At 51.4% G+C, this 17,065-nt stretch overlaps 5 protein-coding genes across 5 annotated transcripts; 3 read left to right on the top strand and 2 right to left on the bottom strand.

Moving 5' to 3' along the window:
• Positions 1-255: 255 nt before the first annotated feature.
• QC761_106640 (uncharacterized protein) lies at positions 256-4,085 on the top strand (the record flags this gene model as incomplete). Its single annotated transcript, XM_062873929.1, has 5 exons — positions 256-1,252; positions 1,309-1,755; positions 1,818-2,173; positions 2,227-3,510; positions 3,568-4,085. 5 exons carry the CDS (start codon positions 256-258, stop codon positions 3,811-3,813), a joined length of 3,330 nt encoding a protein of 1,109 aa, XP_062737019.1. The 3' UTR covers positions 3,814-4,085.
• Positions 4,086-4,448: 363 nt separating this feature from the next.
• QC761_106630 (uncharacterized protein) lies at positions 4,449-6,726 on the bottom strand. The gene is made up of 2 exons (XM_062873928.1): positions 5,104-6,726; positions 4,449-5,051 (listed from the first exon to the last, which is right to left on the bottom strand). Exons 1-2 carry the CDS (start codon positions 5,499-5,501, stop codon positions 4,613-4,615), a joined length of 837 nt encoding a protein of 278 aa, XP_062737018.1. The 5' UTR covers positions 5,502-6,726; the 3' UTR covers positions 4,449-4,612.
• On the top strand, positions 5,667-7,532 carry QC761_106620 (uncharacterized protein). Its single transcript, XM_062873927.1, has 3 exons — positions 5,667-5,862; positions 5,937-6,089; positions 6,146-7,532. Exons 1-3 carry the CDS (start codon positions 5,811-5,813, stop codon positions 7,084-7,086), a joined length of 1,146 nt encoding a protein of 381 aa, XP_062737017.1. The 5' UTR covers positions 5,667-5,810; the 3' UTR covers positions 7,087-7,532.
• Positions 7,533-7,549: 17 nt separating this feature from the next.
• On the top strand, positions 7,550-8,464 carry QC761_106610 (uncharacterized protein; the record flags this gene model as incomplete). Its single annotated transcript, XM_062873926.1, has 1 exon — positions 7,550-8,464. One exon carries the CDS (start codon positions 7,550-7,552, stop codon positions 8,462-8,464), a length of 915 nt encoding a protein of 304 aa, XP_062737016.1.
• A 4,867-nt stretch (positions 8,465-13,331) lies between these two features.
• Positions 13,332-16,524, bottom strand: RLM1 (resistance to lethality of mkk1p386 overexpression). Its single transcript, XM_062873925.1, has 3 exons — positions 15,516-16,524; positions 15,290-15,491; positions 13,332-15,232 (listed from the first exon to the last, which is right to left on the bottom strand). Exons 1-3 carry the CDS (start codon positions 15,569-15,571, stop codon positions 13,553-13,555), a joined length of 1,938 nt encoding a protein of 645 aa, XP_062737015.1. The 5' UTR covers positions 15,572-16,524; the 3' UTR covers positions 13,332-13,552.
• Between the last annotated feature and the right edge of the window lie 541 nt (positions 16,525-17,065).

The raw sequence follows: 17,065 nt of genomic DNA, 5'->3' as shown, positions 1-17,065 counted from the left end.
CAAGGCAAAGCCAACAGTTAGTGTAGGTTTTGTGATCCCCAGTGACGCCGACCCTTCATTTAACTCAATCTCCCTCCTGACTCCGGTCTCTTCCCGCCGTTACCCTTACTTGTCTCGCGTGGAGAATATTAACGGTAGTGTGACGCTTGGTTAACAGGCACTGGCGTCCAGTCTTCTTCCAGTCGCCGGTCAGCGTCGGCCCCGAGAGCCCCTTTTCCGCTGTGCTCGCCCCTGTTGGCGCTCTTCTCACTCGTTATGGCTTTCAACAGTACCTTGGCTTCGGCCGAGTTGTTTGCCGGTAACAGTATCACCTGGGACCATCAGAGTTTGGAGCCAGGAACCAGCAAGCTCCCAACTGCTTCTTCCGAGTCACGGGCCGGTCTAGACTTGGAAGATGCTCGCGTATCCTCACATCTGGGTCTGGGGCTCGACTTCGGCCAGGACTATTTCAAGGTGGAAGTCCTCGTCTTTGTCGCTGCTCTTAGTTTGGGCTTCAAATTGTACAACCGCAGGGTTCCCAGACAAGGCATCCTTTCCAAAGCCACTTCGTTGCTAGCCACCATGGCTTTGCTTACTTCGATATCGCTCCTTTTGACCTCATCGTTGCTGCCGAGTGGTACTTCTGGGCACAAGGGCCCACCAGTGGTCCCGGCCAAGTTTCTTCAGACGGCGTCTCCCACCACCAGCTCAGTCCCACAGTTCACAGTCCCTGCGTCTGCCGACAAAGGGAAGGACGTTGAAGCCAACATAGACGACCCCCTTGCCGCTAACCCGCAGCTGGTATGTCCTGGGTACTCTGCATCCAACGTCCAAAACACGAAAAACGGGTTTACTGCCGATCTTGACCTAGCCGGCCCAGCATGCAACGTCTACGGCAACGACATCGAGCACCTCTCCTTACTGGTGGAGTTTCAGGCCAACGATAGGGTTCACCTTCAGATTGAGCCACGGTACATCTCGAAGGAGAATGAAACGTGGTTCAGATTACCCGAAGTGTTGATACCAAAACCTCAAAACGATCCTCTTTGCGAGGAGCACAACAGCGACTTTGTGGTCTCGTGGTCAAACGACCCGACGTTCTCCTTCACGGTGAAGCGAAAGGCAACTGACGACACGCTCTTTACAACCGAGGGGAGCAAGCTCATCTACGAAGATCAGTTCATCGAGTTTGTGTCCCCTCTGCCCGAGAGCTACAACCTGTATGGTCTCGGTGAAGTTATTCATGGCTTCCGCTTGGGCAACAATCTCACCAGTAAGTACCACCAAGTATATTCAATGCTCAGGCGAGATAGCTTACACACAGGCTAGGGACACTCTTTGCGGCAGATGTTGGCAACGACATCGACTGGAACATCTATGGCAGTCATCCTATCTATCATGACACAAGATACTTCACCACCGATGAGTCGGGAAAATTGACATATGTGCCTTATGCCAACGACAAGAAGGCCAGGTACACATCGTATACACATGGTGTCTATCTTCGCAACGCTCATCCACAAGAGGTGCTTCTGCGGCAACCTGGTATTACTTGGAGAACACTCGGTGGCAGCATCGATCTCTATTTTTACAGCGGTCCTCGGGCTGAAGATGTCACGACCAAGTACCAAGAGAGCGCTGTTGGCCTTCCGGCTATGCAGCAGTACTGGACTTTGGGATACCATCAGTGCCGCTGGGGCTATACTGGCTGGCAACGTTTGCAAGAGGTTATTGACAACTTTGCAAAGTTTGAGATTCCGCTTGAGACGGTCTGGGGTGGGTCTTTCTTTCCCTTGATATTCCGACAAAAGGTTTCCTGAATTGACATGTGGATATAGCTGATATCGACTACATGAAGAAGTACCGTGACTTTGAAAACGACCAAGATACCTGGAACTACACCGAAGGAGAGGAGTTCATGAACAGGCTTCACAAGAATCACCAGCACTGGGTTCCCATTGTTGACTCTGCCATCTATGCTCCTAACCCAGAGGATGAGGAAGATCGCTATCCTACCTATGAGCGGGGGCTGGAGGCAGATGCCTTTGTGAAGAATCCTGATGGGTCGATTTACTATGGGGCTGTGTGGCCTGGTTACACGGTTTTTCCTGACTGGGTTGGTGCTGTGCTTGGTGAGGCTGGGACTATCGACTGGTGGATTGATGAGATTTCCAGGTGGAGCAAGAATATCTCGGTGAGTTTCCCATGATGATATGTGAATGAATAAGACAATACTAACATGTCCAGTTCGATGGTATCTGGATCGACATGTCCGAAGTTGCCTCCTTCTGCGTTGGCAGCTGCGGCACCGGAAACTTGACACTCAATCCTGCCCATCCGCCCTTCAAGCTGCCCGGTGAGCCTGGTAATCTTGTCTTGAGATACCCCGAAGGCTTCGCGAAGACAAACGAAACCGAAGCCATCTCAGCGACAAAGGCGATCATCACCCAGAGCTACGGGCCAACCGCGACCGCCGTCCCCACCGTCACCACAACCACAACAACGAAGAATATCTACCGGAGCACACCCACTCCTGGCGCAAGAAACATCAACTGGCCCCCGTACGTGATCAACAACTATCATGGCGACATAGGAGTCCACGCCCTGAGCCCGAACTCGACGCATAATGGCGGCTATCTCGAGTACGATTTCCACAACCTCTTCGGTCATCAAGTCCTCAACGCGACCTACTCAGCTCTGCTCCAAGTCCAAAAGGGCGTCCGCCCCTTCATCATCGGCCGCGGCACCTTCGCCGGCTCAGGCAAGTGGGCTGGCCACTGGGGCGGTGACAATGAGGCCCTCTGGGCATTTTTGTACTTTAGCATCCCGCAAGCATTGTCCTTCTCCATCTTTGGCTTCCCCATGTTTGGGGTCGACACGTGCGGCTTCAACGGCAACACAAACTATGAGCTCTGCTCGCGGTGGATGCAGCTCAGCGCGTTTTTTCCCTTTTATCGGAATCACAATGCGATGGGGGCGATTGACCAGGAGCCGTACAGGTGGAGCAGTGTGATTGACGCTACCAAGTCGGCGATGGCGATACGGTATGCGCTGCTGCCGTATATGTACACGCTCATGGCCCAGGCTTCTCTCGCTGGCAGCACCGTCATGCGTGCTCTTGCGTGGGAGTTTCCCAATGAGCCGTGGCTTGCTGATGCTGACAGGCAGTTCATGTTGGGGGATGCGATTATGGTTACGCCTTGTTTGGAGCAGGGGGCAGATACGGTGAAGGGGGTTTTCCCCGGGGTGGGAGAGGGGGAGGTGTGGTATGATTGGTATACCAAGGGGAACGTGAGTTCTGGGGTTGGACCCGGGGAGAATGTCACTATTGGGGCGGAGTTGGGGCATATTCCTGTCTATGTGAGGGGTGGGAAGGTTGTTCCGTTGCAGGAGCCTGGAATGACTACAGCGGAGAGTAGGCAGAATCCTTGGGGACTGTTGGTGGGATTGGATGGGACCGGATGGGCGGAGGGGAAGTTGTATTTGGATGATGGGGTCAGTCTGGAGCCGGAGGAGGTGAGCTGGATTTCGGTAAGTGACTGTTGCAAACATTTGAGGTGATGAATGTGGTGCTAATGATGGGAGTAGTTTACTGCCTCGAACAACTTCCTCAAGGTCGAGCCGCTGGGTAACTACCCGGACACCAACCCCCTTCGCAACGCCACGGTCATGGGTCTGGAGCACGAGCCCAAGCAGGTGTGGCTTGATGGTGAGGTGCTGGAGCAGGAGCATTGGAGTTATGATGCAGGGAGGTGTGTGTTGGAGTTGTCTGAGCTGAAGGAGAAGTTTTCTGGTGGTGCTTGGGTGCAGGGGTGGGAGATTACTTGGGAGTAGTTTTACTTTTCTTCTTGTGTTTACTTTTGTACTCTCTTCTCACTGATCATATTTTGGGTGGGAGTGGCATGGGCCTGTGTATAATCACCTGCACATAGCACACCCGTCTTGCCCAGGGGGCATTTTTTTAAAGATTGATATTATAGGGTTGGATATAGAGATATGGGGGGCTGGCTGGATACCGATGGTTGGGAAAAAAGATTGGGAAATTGTATAGGTATGGCGGGGGGTTTTGTATACCTAAGTGATTGATAGTTTCTATTTAAACCGCTGTGTTGACTTGCTTAGTGTGATGTGATGGTTGAATATTGTTGATTTGAAGATACAGCGACATGTGGAAGACTGATATCGAGGAGAATTATTCACTGCCTGAGTGGGATATGGTTAGTGAAAGGGCTAGAGGTTTGGATAATGTTAGGGAAAGTGGTGAAAGTGGTTGAAAATGCACATTAGGTTGGGATGAAGTGTGCTGATTCTCTTTCCACAATAACATTACTGGTATCAGAACAGTGTGGAAATCCATAGGTGTGTATCCTTTCGTCTCACATCGCCTTCACTCATACAAGTCACTATTTGAACCCGCCTCAACTCGATTGGAGGCATTGTTTTCCTACAAGCAAGTTGAGGCTTTGTCTTCGCCATCCATGAATACAATTAGTCTTTTATTAAACCCTGATCTTCCCATTCCAAGACCGTGATTCATCAACGAAACTCCCAAATTCATTACACAGTATAGAACAACACCAACCCTACTAAGCCAAGCCATTTTCCTACCACAACAGCTCTGACATCAGCCTCCCTACCCATATTTATCATGCTTCCCCTTAACCTTCAAATCCAACACCGCCTCATGGTAGTCCCCCTCCCTCCTCGCCCTCTTCAGTCGTTTCACCTCATCCTCATCCAACCTCCTCCCCACCGCAGCCTCCAACTCGGCCCGGCTAATCTTCTCCCTTGCCTTCTCCTCTTTTGACGCCTTTAACTTGGGTTTATACCTCGCCTGCATCCTGATCCTCAACGTAGTATCAAACGTAATCTCCGTCTCATCCCCCCTGACCTCAGGGGAAGCATTCGCTTTTGAGGACCGCGACGCTCTCACAGAAAGGAAGGTATCCCTTAGCGTTTGGATCTGGAAAGTGCCGGGGGTGTCGGCGGTGGGGATGACGGAAAAAGACTCGAGGGGGGTGATGGCTTCGGAGGTCGCGGAGAAGAGACCGATTTTGTCGCAGGAGAGGTATCTATTTTTCTGTTAATATCGTACACCAACACTCAGGAGAAGGGGTTACTGACTTTCCATGATGCCCCTTGAACCGGAAGTGTTCTGTCCCTACAATCCGATTGGCCACCCAGACCTGCCGCACATCGTGCGGCTCGGCGGTGATGGGGTTGTTGTCGATGATGTTCTCGATTGGGAGGGTGAACACCTTTCCTATGGCGTCGCATGCCAGCGCGGTTGGTGGTTCGGTTGGTAGGACGAACATGATCGGACCGGAGATGTCGGCTGTTACGTCTGCGGACACCCAGCTGTCGTCGTCGGCGTCGGCGTCGGCATCGGCGTCGGCTTCGGTGGAGGGTTTGGCGGCTTTGAGCTGGCGGTTGTCATCGTCGTCTTCTTTCCCGCTAGCCCCGCCGGTGCGTTTCCTCTTTTTTGGTTTTTTATCTCCTTTGAAGGTGAGTGCTTTGACCATTGTCGCAATGGAGGGATGAATTGTGATGCTGTAGTCGCAAACAACGTCAGTGAGGCTGGGACAAGTGGTTGATGATGATGGTGACGATGATCTTATCGTTATCGATAGGCGCGTTGGAAATGTCTTGGCGTGAACAGGGACCTGCCGCCTTGAGCAAGTCGGCCGGCAGTGGGAATGCTTGGCGGTCCGCCCCGCTGACCTGGTACAGGGAGCTTGAAGATGTGTAAGTAGATCTCGTGAGATAAAAGTTTGCTTCCCCTCTTTTTGTTGGATGTTGGATTATTTGTCTTGTAACATCTTTGGATCAAAATGGCCCCTATTGCTCAGGCTGTGACTGTCTCCCTACAGGAGCTAAAGGACGGTAAGTCAGGGTCCAGGGATCACTTTGCGGGGTGATCTGTGTAAGTGCAATCGCTGATGTGTAAAAATCTCTAGGAACGGTGTCGTTTGAGAAGCTCCAGCAAGCATTCGGCCCGGATTCTCTGGGTATCTTGGTTGTCAAAGATGTACCACCCGAGTTTGCGAGTCTGAGGCATCATGCCCTCTCCTATTCGTCTTACCTTGGAAACCTCCCCAAGTCTGAGCTGGGTAGGTTACATGTGAAGGGTCATGGCGGCTATGAGCAAAAAGTTGACCAGCCACAGATAAACTCGAGAATGAAAAGGCCAAGTACCTTACCGGATGGTCCCTTGGAAAGGAAACCCTCAAGAACGGCCAGGTCGACACATTAAAGGGCTCTTTCTATGCCAACTGTGCTTTCTATGTTGACCCAAAGCTGTCTTGCGCAGCACCCACCGAGGAGTTCAACACTGACAACTTCCCTGAGTATCTCTCGCCCAACATCTGGCCGGATGATGCGACGCTACCCGGCTTCAAAAACTCTGTCGAGGATCTTTGCCGTCTGATCATTGACGTTGCCGTTTTGGTGGCTAGAGCGTGCGATAGGTTCGCCGAGAAGGAAATTGCCGGTTATCCCAACGGTTACTTGGAAAAGGTTGTGAGCACCTCGACCACGACAAAGGCTCGCCTGTTACACTACTTCCCCGAGGACCCCGTCAACGCGCCTCCTGCGCCGACAAAGGCGAGCGAAATCGCGAATGGCGAGGGCGGCGACGAGGATGACTGGTGTGCTACCCATCTGGACCACGGCTGTTTGACCGGTTTGACTTCGGCCATGTTTGTCGACGAAGCCAAGACGCCAGCGGTCGCACCGGCTTTTGAACAAACTTTGGCCGACAGCAAGCCGCTGAAGTTGGCACCTCTTCCCGAACTTGATGCGTCTCCTGACCCGGCATCTGGTTTGTACATCAAGTCTCGTACTGGGCAAACGGTCCAGGTCAAGATTCCCCGCGACTGCATTGCTTTCCAGACGGGCGAGGCATTGGAGAGGATTACTGAGGGCAAGTTCAAGGCTGTGCCGCATTTTGTACGGGGAGCTCGTGCTTCCATGAGCGATGGCCGGATTGCGCGCAATACACTTGCCGTTTTTACCCAGCCGAACCTGGGTGAGGAGGTTGACATGGAGCAGCATATTACCTTTGGAGAGTTTGCGAGGGGAATCGTGGCCAAGAACACTGTTTCTTAGATGGTAGCAAATGAGACGTTCTGTACAGTGAACCACCAATATCCTGAGATGCCGAGGCGTTAAGATGCCGGAACCCCTGCTTTGTCGACCTTGGCATGCCGGCTTGGCAGGCCTTCTAGCGCGATTTCATGCAGCTTTTGTCCGCCGGGAGCTCCCTGTGTCAAGTTCACCATCAACGGACGGCGGGAAGCTCCGGGACTTCCAAAATTGCCGCTTCCAGGTCGAGGGCTGAAGGTTGCGCCGGGCCGATATCTCGTCGGTTATCCATTCCTTTTTCCTTCTTGAACCTCTGCTTCTTCAACGGCCTTCTCTGTCCGCTCAATTGACTGGAAAGACGACCAGAGTGTCTTACTCGGCTTCCTACTTACCCCTTCAACTCAACTGTCTGGCCTCTTCTCTCTAAGAGCTTGAACGAAGAAAGCTCCGAAGCATCCGAGCAACATCACAGACGCAAAGGATACAGATGGTTTCGCCTAACCTCATCCGGTCAGCCCTCTGGCTGGCCGTGCTAGGCACAGCATCAGCTCTTCCCGGCCCAGAGAACCCGAACGCTCTTGCGCCCCGTCAACCCATCGACGCCGACCTCGTCCCCCCTCCCACCGACAACGACGCCCCTCCCGCCATCGACACCACCAAGCTCGCCGGTCACGAATTCGCCGTCTGCCACAACCTCGACGGCGACTACAAACCCTTCTGCCTCCCCAAACACAACGAAACCTTCAACCCCGGCGTCCTCAAGTACATCACCTGGGACCCGGCCTTCTTCTCCAAAGGCCACACCCACGAGAAAGCAAACCACACGATCAAAATCATCGGGTTTTACCTCACCCCCGAAAGCGACACCCACCAAGCCTTTGACTCTGGCGAAATCTCGTGCGCGTGGGGGTTTTACCAGTGGTCCATTACCCAAGACCTCATCAACGCCAACCCATTGTGGAATGAAAAACCGGGAAACAAGGCGAAGCACTTCAAGCAGAACACACCAACGACGATAACCTTGAGGATGGCGGCGCTGCCGGAGGATGGCTCGCCCGCGGAATGGCATCAGGGACCGACGGTGCAGATTGTCAAGCCGAAGAAGGGGCCGAATAAGAGTGATGGACAGAGGCACCCAGCGGACGATCAGGTGTTGTATGTGGCGCTGCCCACGGTGACGTTTTTCTTGATGGCGATTGTGATGAGCACGTTGTGCTGTAATAGGGGGGTGAGGAGGATTGATTTGGGGAATGTGATGGGGAGGAACAGGAGGAGTGAGAGGGGGACGGTGGGGAGGAATAGAAGGGATAGGGGGCAGTATTCTAGGGTTGATGGAAGGGATATGGAGCTTGGGAGGGGGGTTGGGGAGGGGAGTGGATTGGGGGTTAGGAAGGTTGATTAAGGGGTTCCCGAGACAGATCTTTGAAGGGTGGACCGGGTTATGGAACGAACGTCTTGGCTGGAGAAGGTTGGACCGCCGGACCTCAAAAGGGGCAGGCCGGTCGGCTCTCGGATCTTGGATTTGAGTCATAATTGGATGATAGTTTGGAAGATGTGGCGCGGCTTTTTAGAGTCATGTACGTTGTATATAAGTTTGGGATATGACTTGTCATAAACGCATATGGAATGGCGTCAGGGGTTGGTGTCTTTATTGTACAGAGGCAAGCTGAGAACTAGATATGGTGGTTGAGTTTTACATGTATAATGAGAGAAAATAACACTGAATGAATTGTACACATGTACCTAGGTGGAGCAGGTGTACCGAAAGAGGTGAAAGTGCACAAAGCTACACATCTGCCTGTTGAAGTAACAGTTAAACCACAGGATCACAATACAAGCACGAAAAGAGATATAGCCGTCTAGGGTTTTGTTTAAAAAATGTATTGAAATTATATGTCTTGATTTATTGATGCTCCAGGCATTAACAACCGCACCACACCTTACCTTTAATCAAATACTCACTTACCTTCCAGGAGAGCCATTTGCCCACCAAGTAATGAGCAAGAGGCTGCGCTCAACGAGGGATCCACTAGTACCCATCATCAGAGGAGACCTCGTGGTAATCACAGGTTGCCGGAGGAGGAACAAAGGAGATCACCAGCGGCTTCAGACCAGAGCATGCACTGCCATCTTGGACTAACTGACAGGTCTCGATGCGGACCTCAGCCGCGTCCTTGCAGCCGCAGAGGTGGTAGGTAGAATTGCTCATATTGGCACATCTTGTTTGTTGTTTTGGGTGGGTAGTTTGAAGTGATGGTATGTGTGTGTGTTTGGTTCGGTGGTTTGATCTGATGATGATGATGATGATGATGATGATGATGGGGAAAGTTGCTGAGGAGAGAGGGAGGGAAGGGTTAAATACAGGAGAAATTGTGTGGCATTGGAGTCTGTATAATGCGATTATTGGAAGAGCAATGGTGTTGAAAATGGAAGGGGGGCATTGTTTTGATTATGATGGGATTGATCGAAGTTGATGTGTGAAGTGGTTTCTGAACTATGGGTTTGGCTGAGCACTAGACTGGTGCTGTGATGAGACGAAAATTGATATAAATAGAGGAGTATCGAGGTGAACAAAGCCAGTGAAAGAAGACAATGAGATTGTTTCCATTCTCTCTACTCTTCTTATCACTATATAAAAAGCCAGGCGCCCTCCCATGAGCTCGTCAATCTTTTCTCATCATCAACGCAACAAACCCACACAAGTAACTACTTACACAAACCTTCACAACTCACAACCTTCAAAACTATTACCAACCTCACATCACCCAAGATGTGTCTCTTCCGACAGGGTCTCTGGCTTTGCGGGTGCCCCATTCATCCTGCGCCCGTTTTGGTTAATCGCTGCCGCCTTTATCACATTGGTATGAGCTGTGAAATCCTTCGAATCGAACAGAGGACGTTCGATTGTCCTTGCCGAGCTCATAGACATGAGTATAGGTATGTGGAAAGGAGGTAAGTGAGATTCAAATCTCCCTGGTGGAGATTTTGTTGGTGAGACTAATACAACACTCTCTTTTATAAGCCCTATTTATTTTGCTTTCTAATCCTGATTGCGTGCATTAACGGTGTGAAATTGTATATGAATGGTATTTCCCTTGGACTCGGAAGCGCTGAAACAATTCAGCCCTCGGGGTCCTACTACAAGAACAAAGCCACTGGAATAGGCCATTTGATGACAATTTCTTGTTCCTGTAACAAAGAGAAAACTGGGAAATGAGATAGACGGACTACTCTCATGCTGAAATGGTAAAAGGTATGAATATATATATATATGTATGTATGTATGTATGTATGTATGTATGTATGTATGTATGTATGTATGTATGTATGTATGTATGTATGTATGTATGTATGTATGTATGTATGTATGTATGTATGTATGTGTGTACACATGTTTACTAAGAATGGATATCTCGAAGCTGGCTGGTCACACGATCAATGCAGAGAGACGACCATCGTGAAGGTCTTCTTCGTTTTCACTTTGGACACTCACTCCTGTCTGTCAAATAAATCATGGATAGGAAGAAGGAAGATAGGGCATTCGTTGTGCTTCATACACACACACAAATAAGTCAGTCATGTAAAAGATGGATAACCAACCAGCAGGCAGATCTCTCTCTTTAGCCTGCTTCGAGAGACATAGTTGCTCGATGGATAGGATAAAACCATTCAATGTGTCTTGGCTGGCTGCTTATTCATCTCTTAAAGCCCATCTTTCTTTCTCTAGCATTTTCATACTTCTTTTCGTCCAAAATATGCCAGTCAGGTAGATGGTAGGTAGCTTGTATATCAAATAGAACTCACTCACTCACTTTCGAAATTTGAAACCAACGATAACTCGAAGTTTTCACAGGGAAAAAAATTATTTTAATAATGTATGTATGATCAGCAACAACCTCCACTAGGGCAGTTTCCACTTACCTACCCAGATTCTGTTCCGGACTTTTCTCCCCAGCGCTCTCACTTTTGCAGACTCCTTACACCCTCCAACTTCCTATCTGCCTAGCCAAATCATCAATCTCCTGGCACCTCGAGCAGAGCCAGCCCCTATTCTTGGGTCTGACCGTATCACTGCTGCAGCGGCCAGTAGTGGAATAGGAGTGGCAGTTCATGATAAGCTTTTGAGGCTTATCAGAAGGGATGCCGCAGTGGCAGTAAAGTTTCTCCCAGAGGCACATCTTGGGTGATGATGTTGGGTAATGTGTGCAAAGTGAGAGTGAGGAGGGCTGTTTAAGTAAGTTTTTGATGCTGATGATGAGGAAAATGGAAGGAGAGGAGGGAGGGATAAAGGGAGCTTTTATACTGTCTTGGGGAGTTGGGGATAATTAGGTTGTTTAGTCTGCTTCAAGCGGGTCATTCTACAGACTTGTGAATATATTGCTCCCGCTACTTCCATTGCATAATTGTGTTGTCCAGTCCGGTTCAATAGCATTGTCCATGTTCTTCCGTCCTTTGTGCCCTTGCGCGTGGAACAAACGGCATCCTTTGTCCTCAATCCCAACCATACGCACCGTCTTGCTCCCAGTTCGCGTCCGTGATTGATCACACTCTCATGTGTATCTGTTAGTTCATTTGAGGTAAGTTTCGTCGCAGCAAGAGCAAAACCTCGAAATTACATCATCAACCTCAACCTAGCGGTGGGACGAAAAACTATCCCAATGGAAGAAGACCAGCATGCGCGCACACAAGCACATTGATTGAACGTCTATCAGTAGTCACTTTCACATCTTAACAAGCAATTAATCAGAACCATATTTTCTAGTGAAAAAAAGATAGAATATATCAAGTTCATCAACCTAGACGTCTCCTCCGGGGAGACTCTGCACTTACCTTCTCACCTACTTAATTAGTACGGTTAGCTTGGGTATTCACCCTCATGCATTCATCACAAGAATCAACCCACCTCATCTTCTTGAAGTTACCGCATGGGTAATCATCGCCTCCATGAGCCCTCCGGTCAGCCCGCCGGTCGCACCGTCGTAGTAGACGGGGAGGCCCCCTAACAATGTGTCCGCACCGCCACTAGTGTTGATGGTAGAGGCACATCTTTGGTTATGATGTGGTGTGAGATCTAGGGGTTAGTACTGGAGTTGTTAGTAATCGGGCTGTGGTTATGAGTATAAGTAAATTTGTTGTTGTTGATGATGATGAGGAAAGGGAAGGTTAGGAATATCGACCAAAAACGGTCATATATACTCCCCGCAGTGAAGATACTGTGAGGTTTAGACGGCGGCATTGTTAATAGTTCATAATTTTTATCCCCTTCCCCTCCCAAAAAATGCGGTGCTCCCCTCACACTACTACTCTTGTCACAATTCTTTATGTCTGTCTGTGATCAGCACACCGAACAATCCCCAACCCTTCTTCCACTTGCTTACCTTTCCCTAGGTATCCATCCCAATTCCAGCCAAAATTCCACGTGGTCTTCCCACCGCCACCGCCGCTGCCGCCGCCGCCTTCCCTCCCAACCGGCATGTGTATGTGCACTCGCTCGCATACATGCTGCTGCTGTGCGCCGCAACCTCACACCTGCAGGTAAATCATTCCACCCAACCACACCCATCACCAAAAATAGATTTATTTTTAGCAACACCCATCCCCACTCCACCACCACCACCCACCCCATCGCCTGCAGAGCCGCCGACCTCCCCGGGATCGTTGTAGTATGTGTCCCCCACCCTTCCACACTCTCTACTTGCATATTGGACTATCAATCCGACGGCATATACGATTGTACGTACATACTACCCATCCCATTTACCCTCCAAGGTAGATAGGTAGGTAGGTAACAACCACCCCATCCGGTAGACTCAGGTGGAGTAGGCCATGCGACGAGTTGAACAACAGCTTAGTTAAGTAAGGTGTAGCTAAGCGGTAGACATATCATCCGCAACTCCCCGTCCGTGGCGCCCCCATCAGCCCTACGGCTCGCAACTTCTGCTCCGCCCCCATCTCCGATATGCTTCAGGGTACAGTCGGGCCAGTTGGCTAGGCCATGCTTCCCCTGCTCGGTGGTCAGAGCTCCCCACAGAGCCTCAACTTCTGCCTCAGTGCTGCTTTGACCGGACTGACATCATCCCTCGGCCGAGTCCTCCGACACTTCATCCTCGCTGTCAAAAGGGGAAAGGCCTTGCATGTAAAGCTCCAAGTTGCAAAATATCTTCTTTATACCACACCCCTAAATCACCGCTAGAAACATAATTTTCCCCAAGTACAAAAAACACTAGATAATCGTTCATTGCGATTCATCCATATCCCCCGCCCCCCCTCCCAAATCTCATCATAGCCTGTCCTGTCGCGTCCAGTTTTAACAATACAAATAAACGCCTTGAAAATGCCCGCCAAATACAGAGTAGAACCCTATAATAGAATAAGTCTGATAGAAGAAGATAAAAAGAAAAGAAAAAAACCGGGTTACACGGTATCCAACAAGAAGAATGAAAAACACAAAGTATGGTACATGAAAGGATGTTCAAACATGCCTTGCCGCTCAAGAATCAACCTTTACACGCTTCGCATCTCCGCCAATATCAACATGTTGCTCAGGCCCGTGCCCGTTGCCGCTAATCTCGGGGCTTTTCCGCTTCTGCGGGACTGGGTCGTCCCTCAGAAAGGACGGCCCGGTGCTCACCACGGGTGTAGCAAAGTTTAGTGGACTGGGCAGCGTGTTGCTGTCACTTCCACGAAAGTTCCACTCGGGGTAAAAGCTGCTGGGACTTGGGAGAAACTCATTCGTCATAAATCGAGATGGGAGCGCGGAAACAGGGGTATCAATGTTCATCGAGTTGTTTTGGTGAGAAGCGGGAGGAGGTCGGGCAAACGGGTTCGGTGGGCCGGTTGCGCCCGCTGAGAGGAGCGAGGAGGCGGATGGGGAAGGGGGCGGGAGAACAACCGACTCGGGTCGCCTCGAGGGTTGTGAGGTGGCATCCGTCGTGGTTGTTGTGTTGCGGGGAGATGCCGATTCGGCCGTAGCACTCCCGCCATCAGACTCATCGGGGATTTGCACCTTTAGTCGTGGCCGAGATATGCTTCCGATGCGCAGACTATTGGACCGGGACGGTGGCGTAAACACAGTCTCGGGGATGGACGATAGCGAGCCATTTCGCTTTATTTGTGGCTGGGTTTGGGTGTTGGAGCGTTGGAGATGTGGCGGCGAGTTTGTGGTCCCATTCTTTCCCATGTCCAATGAAAGCGATCGGTTGCCCTGCGGCTCCGACTTTACTTCTGGGTGAAATGCTGCCAAGTGTTGCGAGAGAATAGATCGGTTTTCATCAATAGGCGTAAAGATGCTGCCACCCTTGCGCGGTGGTGCCTTTTTGATGGCGGTGTCCAAAAGAGGCGGCTGTCGGGGTCTGTCGACAAGTTCAGGCTTTGCCATGGTCTCTACAGGGGCTGGCGGTTGGGGCTCCTGGGGAGGTGGCCGGATCTGTGGCAGTTCGTGCGATGGTGGAGGGGCCAGGTGTTGCTGAGGTAGAGGTGGGCTCTGCATGGGATGCATCTGTGGTTGCGGCGGACTAGGGACCATGTGTGATGGCATAGAGCGAGGAGGAAGCTGAGCTGGCAATTGGTGAGGCAGCTGTGGTGCCTGAGGTCGAGGGGGAGACACTGAGTGACGCGGTGCTGGTGGCCCTTGTGCCTGCGGTGGGTAGTTGGGCGGAACAGAGGATCTTCTTCGCTCTTCGGCAAATTGTTGCATTTGTTGCGGGTGCGGTGGAGGGCCAGGGTAAGGATATTGCGGTGGCAGGCCATGAGAAGCATTAGGAGGCATATTGGGTGCATTATGAGGGTTGTAGATAGCTGGCTGGGGCATGAAAGCATATCCGTTCACTGCCTGAGGGGGAGGGCCTTGAGGACCAACTTGAGGACCACCCATTGGTCCCATTCTTCGGATGTCATTGCGTGATGATGGCCGCGATCCCATCTGAGGAGGCTGAGGAGTATGGCCTCGAGGCCCTGGGCCGAACATGCCATTTGGAATAGGAGGTGACGCTGATGGAGTGTGGTGTCTGATGTGTGGGGGGAACTGAGGTTGTGCCTGGAAGTGAGGATGGAGCATTGGAGCGTCCATCCCGTCTCCTTGCGGTGGAGTGCCGTTTTCGTCATCCTCCTCCTCGTCATCGGCACCGCCATTGAAGTCGGATGGGCCCTTGTGCTCATTTGGACCGCCGTGCTGTTGCGAGATGTTAGCCAAACTCTCCAAGACAGGGGATCGGAATTTGAAACATACATAGGTGTACCGCGTGATCAGGTCGCGCATGTCGCAGGATGAATACTCGTAGAGCTTCTTATTACTGCCGAAAATGAACACGGCCACATCTACAGAGCAAAGAACGGATAACTCGTGCGCTTTCTTGAAGAGACCACCCTTGCGCTTCAAAAAGGTGCTGTTGCGCCAGAATTGCATGGTCAGCGACGGGATCTCGGCAGCGCTGGGATTTTCGGGAATAGCTTACACAGAGCGATTTCTGTCATCCTTGATGGCCTTGATTTCAATCTTTCTGCGTCCCATCTTGTCGACTGAGTATCGGCAAGTGTGTGGGAGTGAGAGCTGCTAGAGGGAGCGAAAGGCGTCGCGATGCGACACGATCGCAACGGTGCTCGTGGCAAAGGACAACGAACGGCCTCGCTTCGTCGGCGACAAAGAAAGATGATGGTGGTTCGGACAGGGCGCACTGGGCGACGTCGTCGTCGACGATCGGTTTGGCGACGAGTCCACCGGTATGCAGGGTCGAATGGCTACCCTATCTGTGGATAGCTTCGAAGTGGGCGGATGGTGGAGATGGGGTCTGGGGTATGTCGACCTGGGGCTGGTCTCTGGTGCTCCGTGAAGCCGTGAAGTGTGAACACAACGGGCCGCGACAATGGCGATGAAGGGCGGTCCAACGTCTTTTTGTGCCTTCGGAAGTGGCAGCCGTGGTAGATGTCGATGGGCCGACGTCAATTCCTTTGTTCTGGGCCAGGGTCGCAAAAGATACGTACTCGACGCAACTTGCGGCGTTCGATGTCAGTTCGAGAGAGAGATCCAAAAATAGAACTTGGGGGATGGGGAGGAGAAAAGGGCAGAGAAGCTCTACATGGCTTGGCAGCCCTCTCGGAGACGCATCGTATTGGCCGGATGCCCGTACAGGAAACAGGGTCGGCCAATTCGGACTTGGATGCCATGCGGCCGCACTGTGCAGTAGTCTGCTGTAGTCTGCTGTAGTCTATCTATCCAGCAGATGATTCAACATCCAGGAACCACAATGAAGGAACGGCAATGGGGAACGGCTTTGACGACAAAAGATGCCTCTAGTCAGTGCTCCATCGTTCCCAGAGATGTCAGATCTGAGACGTGGTGTAGACTCGAGCTTTCATTCACATTGACAGTGAACAAAGACGGGGACGGGCCCTGGAGGGCTCGACGGGGGTCGAGTGCTGGGCACCGGGGATACGTACTTTTCTGTAAGCTTTTGCTGGTTGCTGCCAATCAACCAATATACCCGAATGGAACTCCAATGCCATATCAACCACTTCGGCTCAAATGAGTAGTGCAGCACATATTGAAATGGTCCCATCGCTCCGGTTGGTGAAAATATTCGTTTACAGGGTTTTGTGTCGCTCCTCCTCTTCCATCCTTTTCCCCAGGTTGTGATGATGATTCACAGCAAAGCCATGCGACGGCATCAGCCCCAAACCGCCATTCCTCAAACGGCGGAGTTGCACCGTGCACGAGTTCCAGGTTGGTGCACAGATTCGTTTTGGAGCTCCCAGGCTGGCCGAACCCCTCCTTCCCGGTTCGGCTGTCATCATCAACTTCAAACATTCAAGCAGAGAAGCTGGAAAGAGGAGGAATGTCTTCCGCCTCGGGCTCTTGTGAAAGTCTCTTTCGAACGAGCCCACGGAACCGGTTGATGAGGGGTCCTGCTCTGGAACAAGAGGTCCGTTCCAGCTTCGGGAAAGAAGCCACCGTACCATCATCAACAAATTGATTGCTTCAACCAACCTGCAGCTCAACCCCGTCCAG

This window comes from Podospora bellae-mahoneyi (genome assembly GCF_035222275.1).
Source record: "Podospora bellae-mahoneyi strain CBS 112042 chromosome 1 map unlocalized CBS112042p_1, whole genome shotgun sequence".
NCBI lineage: Eukaryota > Fungi > Ascomycota > Sordariomycetes > Sordariales > Podosporaceae > Podospora > Podospora bellae-mahoneyi.
Note: the sequence above shows the minus strand (reverse complement) of the source record. Positions and strands in the feature narration are given on the sequence as shown.

What these genes read in the sequence shown, in the direction of transcription:
- RLM1 (XM_062873925.1), bottom strand. Translation starts at nt 15,571, where the DNA reads ATGGGACGCAGAAAGATTGAAATCAAGGCCATCAAGGATGACAGAAAT. An exon ending in GATGACAGAAATCGCTCTGT is followed by an intron (nt 15,492 to 15,515) that starts GTAAGCTATTCC and finishes CGAAAATCCCAG; the next exon opens with CGCTGCCGAGATCCCGTCGC. An exon ending in TGATCACGCGGTACACCTAT is followed by an intron (nt 15,233 to 15,289) that starts GTATGTTTCAAA and finishes ATCTCGCAACAG; the next exon opens with CACGGCGGTCCAAATGAGCA.
- QC761_106630 (XM_062873928.1), bottom strand. Translation starts at nt 5,501, where the DNA reads ATGGTCAAAGCACTCACCTTCAAAGGAGATAAAAAACCAAAAAAGAGG. An exon ending in TTCAAGGGGCATCATGGAAA is followed by an intron (nt 5,052 to 5,103) that starts GTCAGTAACCCC and finishes ACAGAAAAATAG; the next exon opens with ATACCTCTCCTGCGACAAAA.
- QC761_106620 (XM_062873927.1), top strand. Translation starts at nt 5,811, where the DNA reads ATGGCCCCTATTGCTCAGGCTGTGACTGTCTCCCTACAGGAGCTAAAG. An exon ending in CCTACAGGAGCTAAAGGACG is followed by an intron (nt 5,863 to 5,936) that starts GTAAGTCAGGGT and finishes AAAAATCTCTAG; the next exon opens with GAACGGTGTCGTTTGAGAAG. An exon ending in CCTCCCCAAGTCTGAGCTGG is followed by an intron (nt 6,090 to 6,145) that starts GTAGGTTACATG and finishes GACCAGCCACAG; the next exon opens with ATAAACTCGAGAATGAAAAG.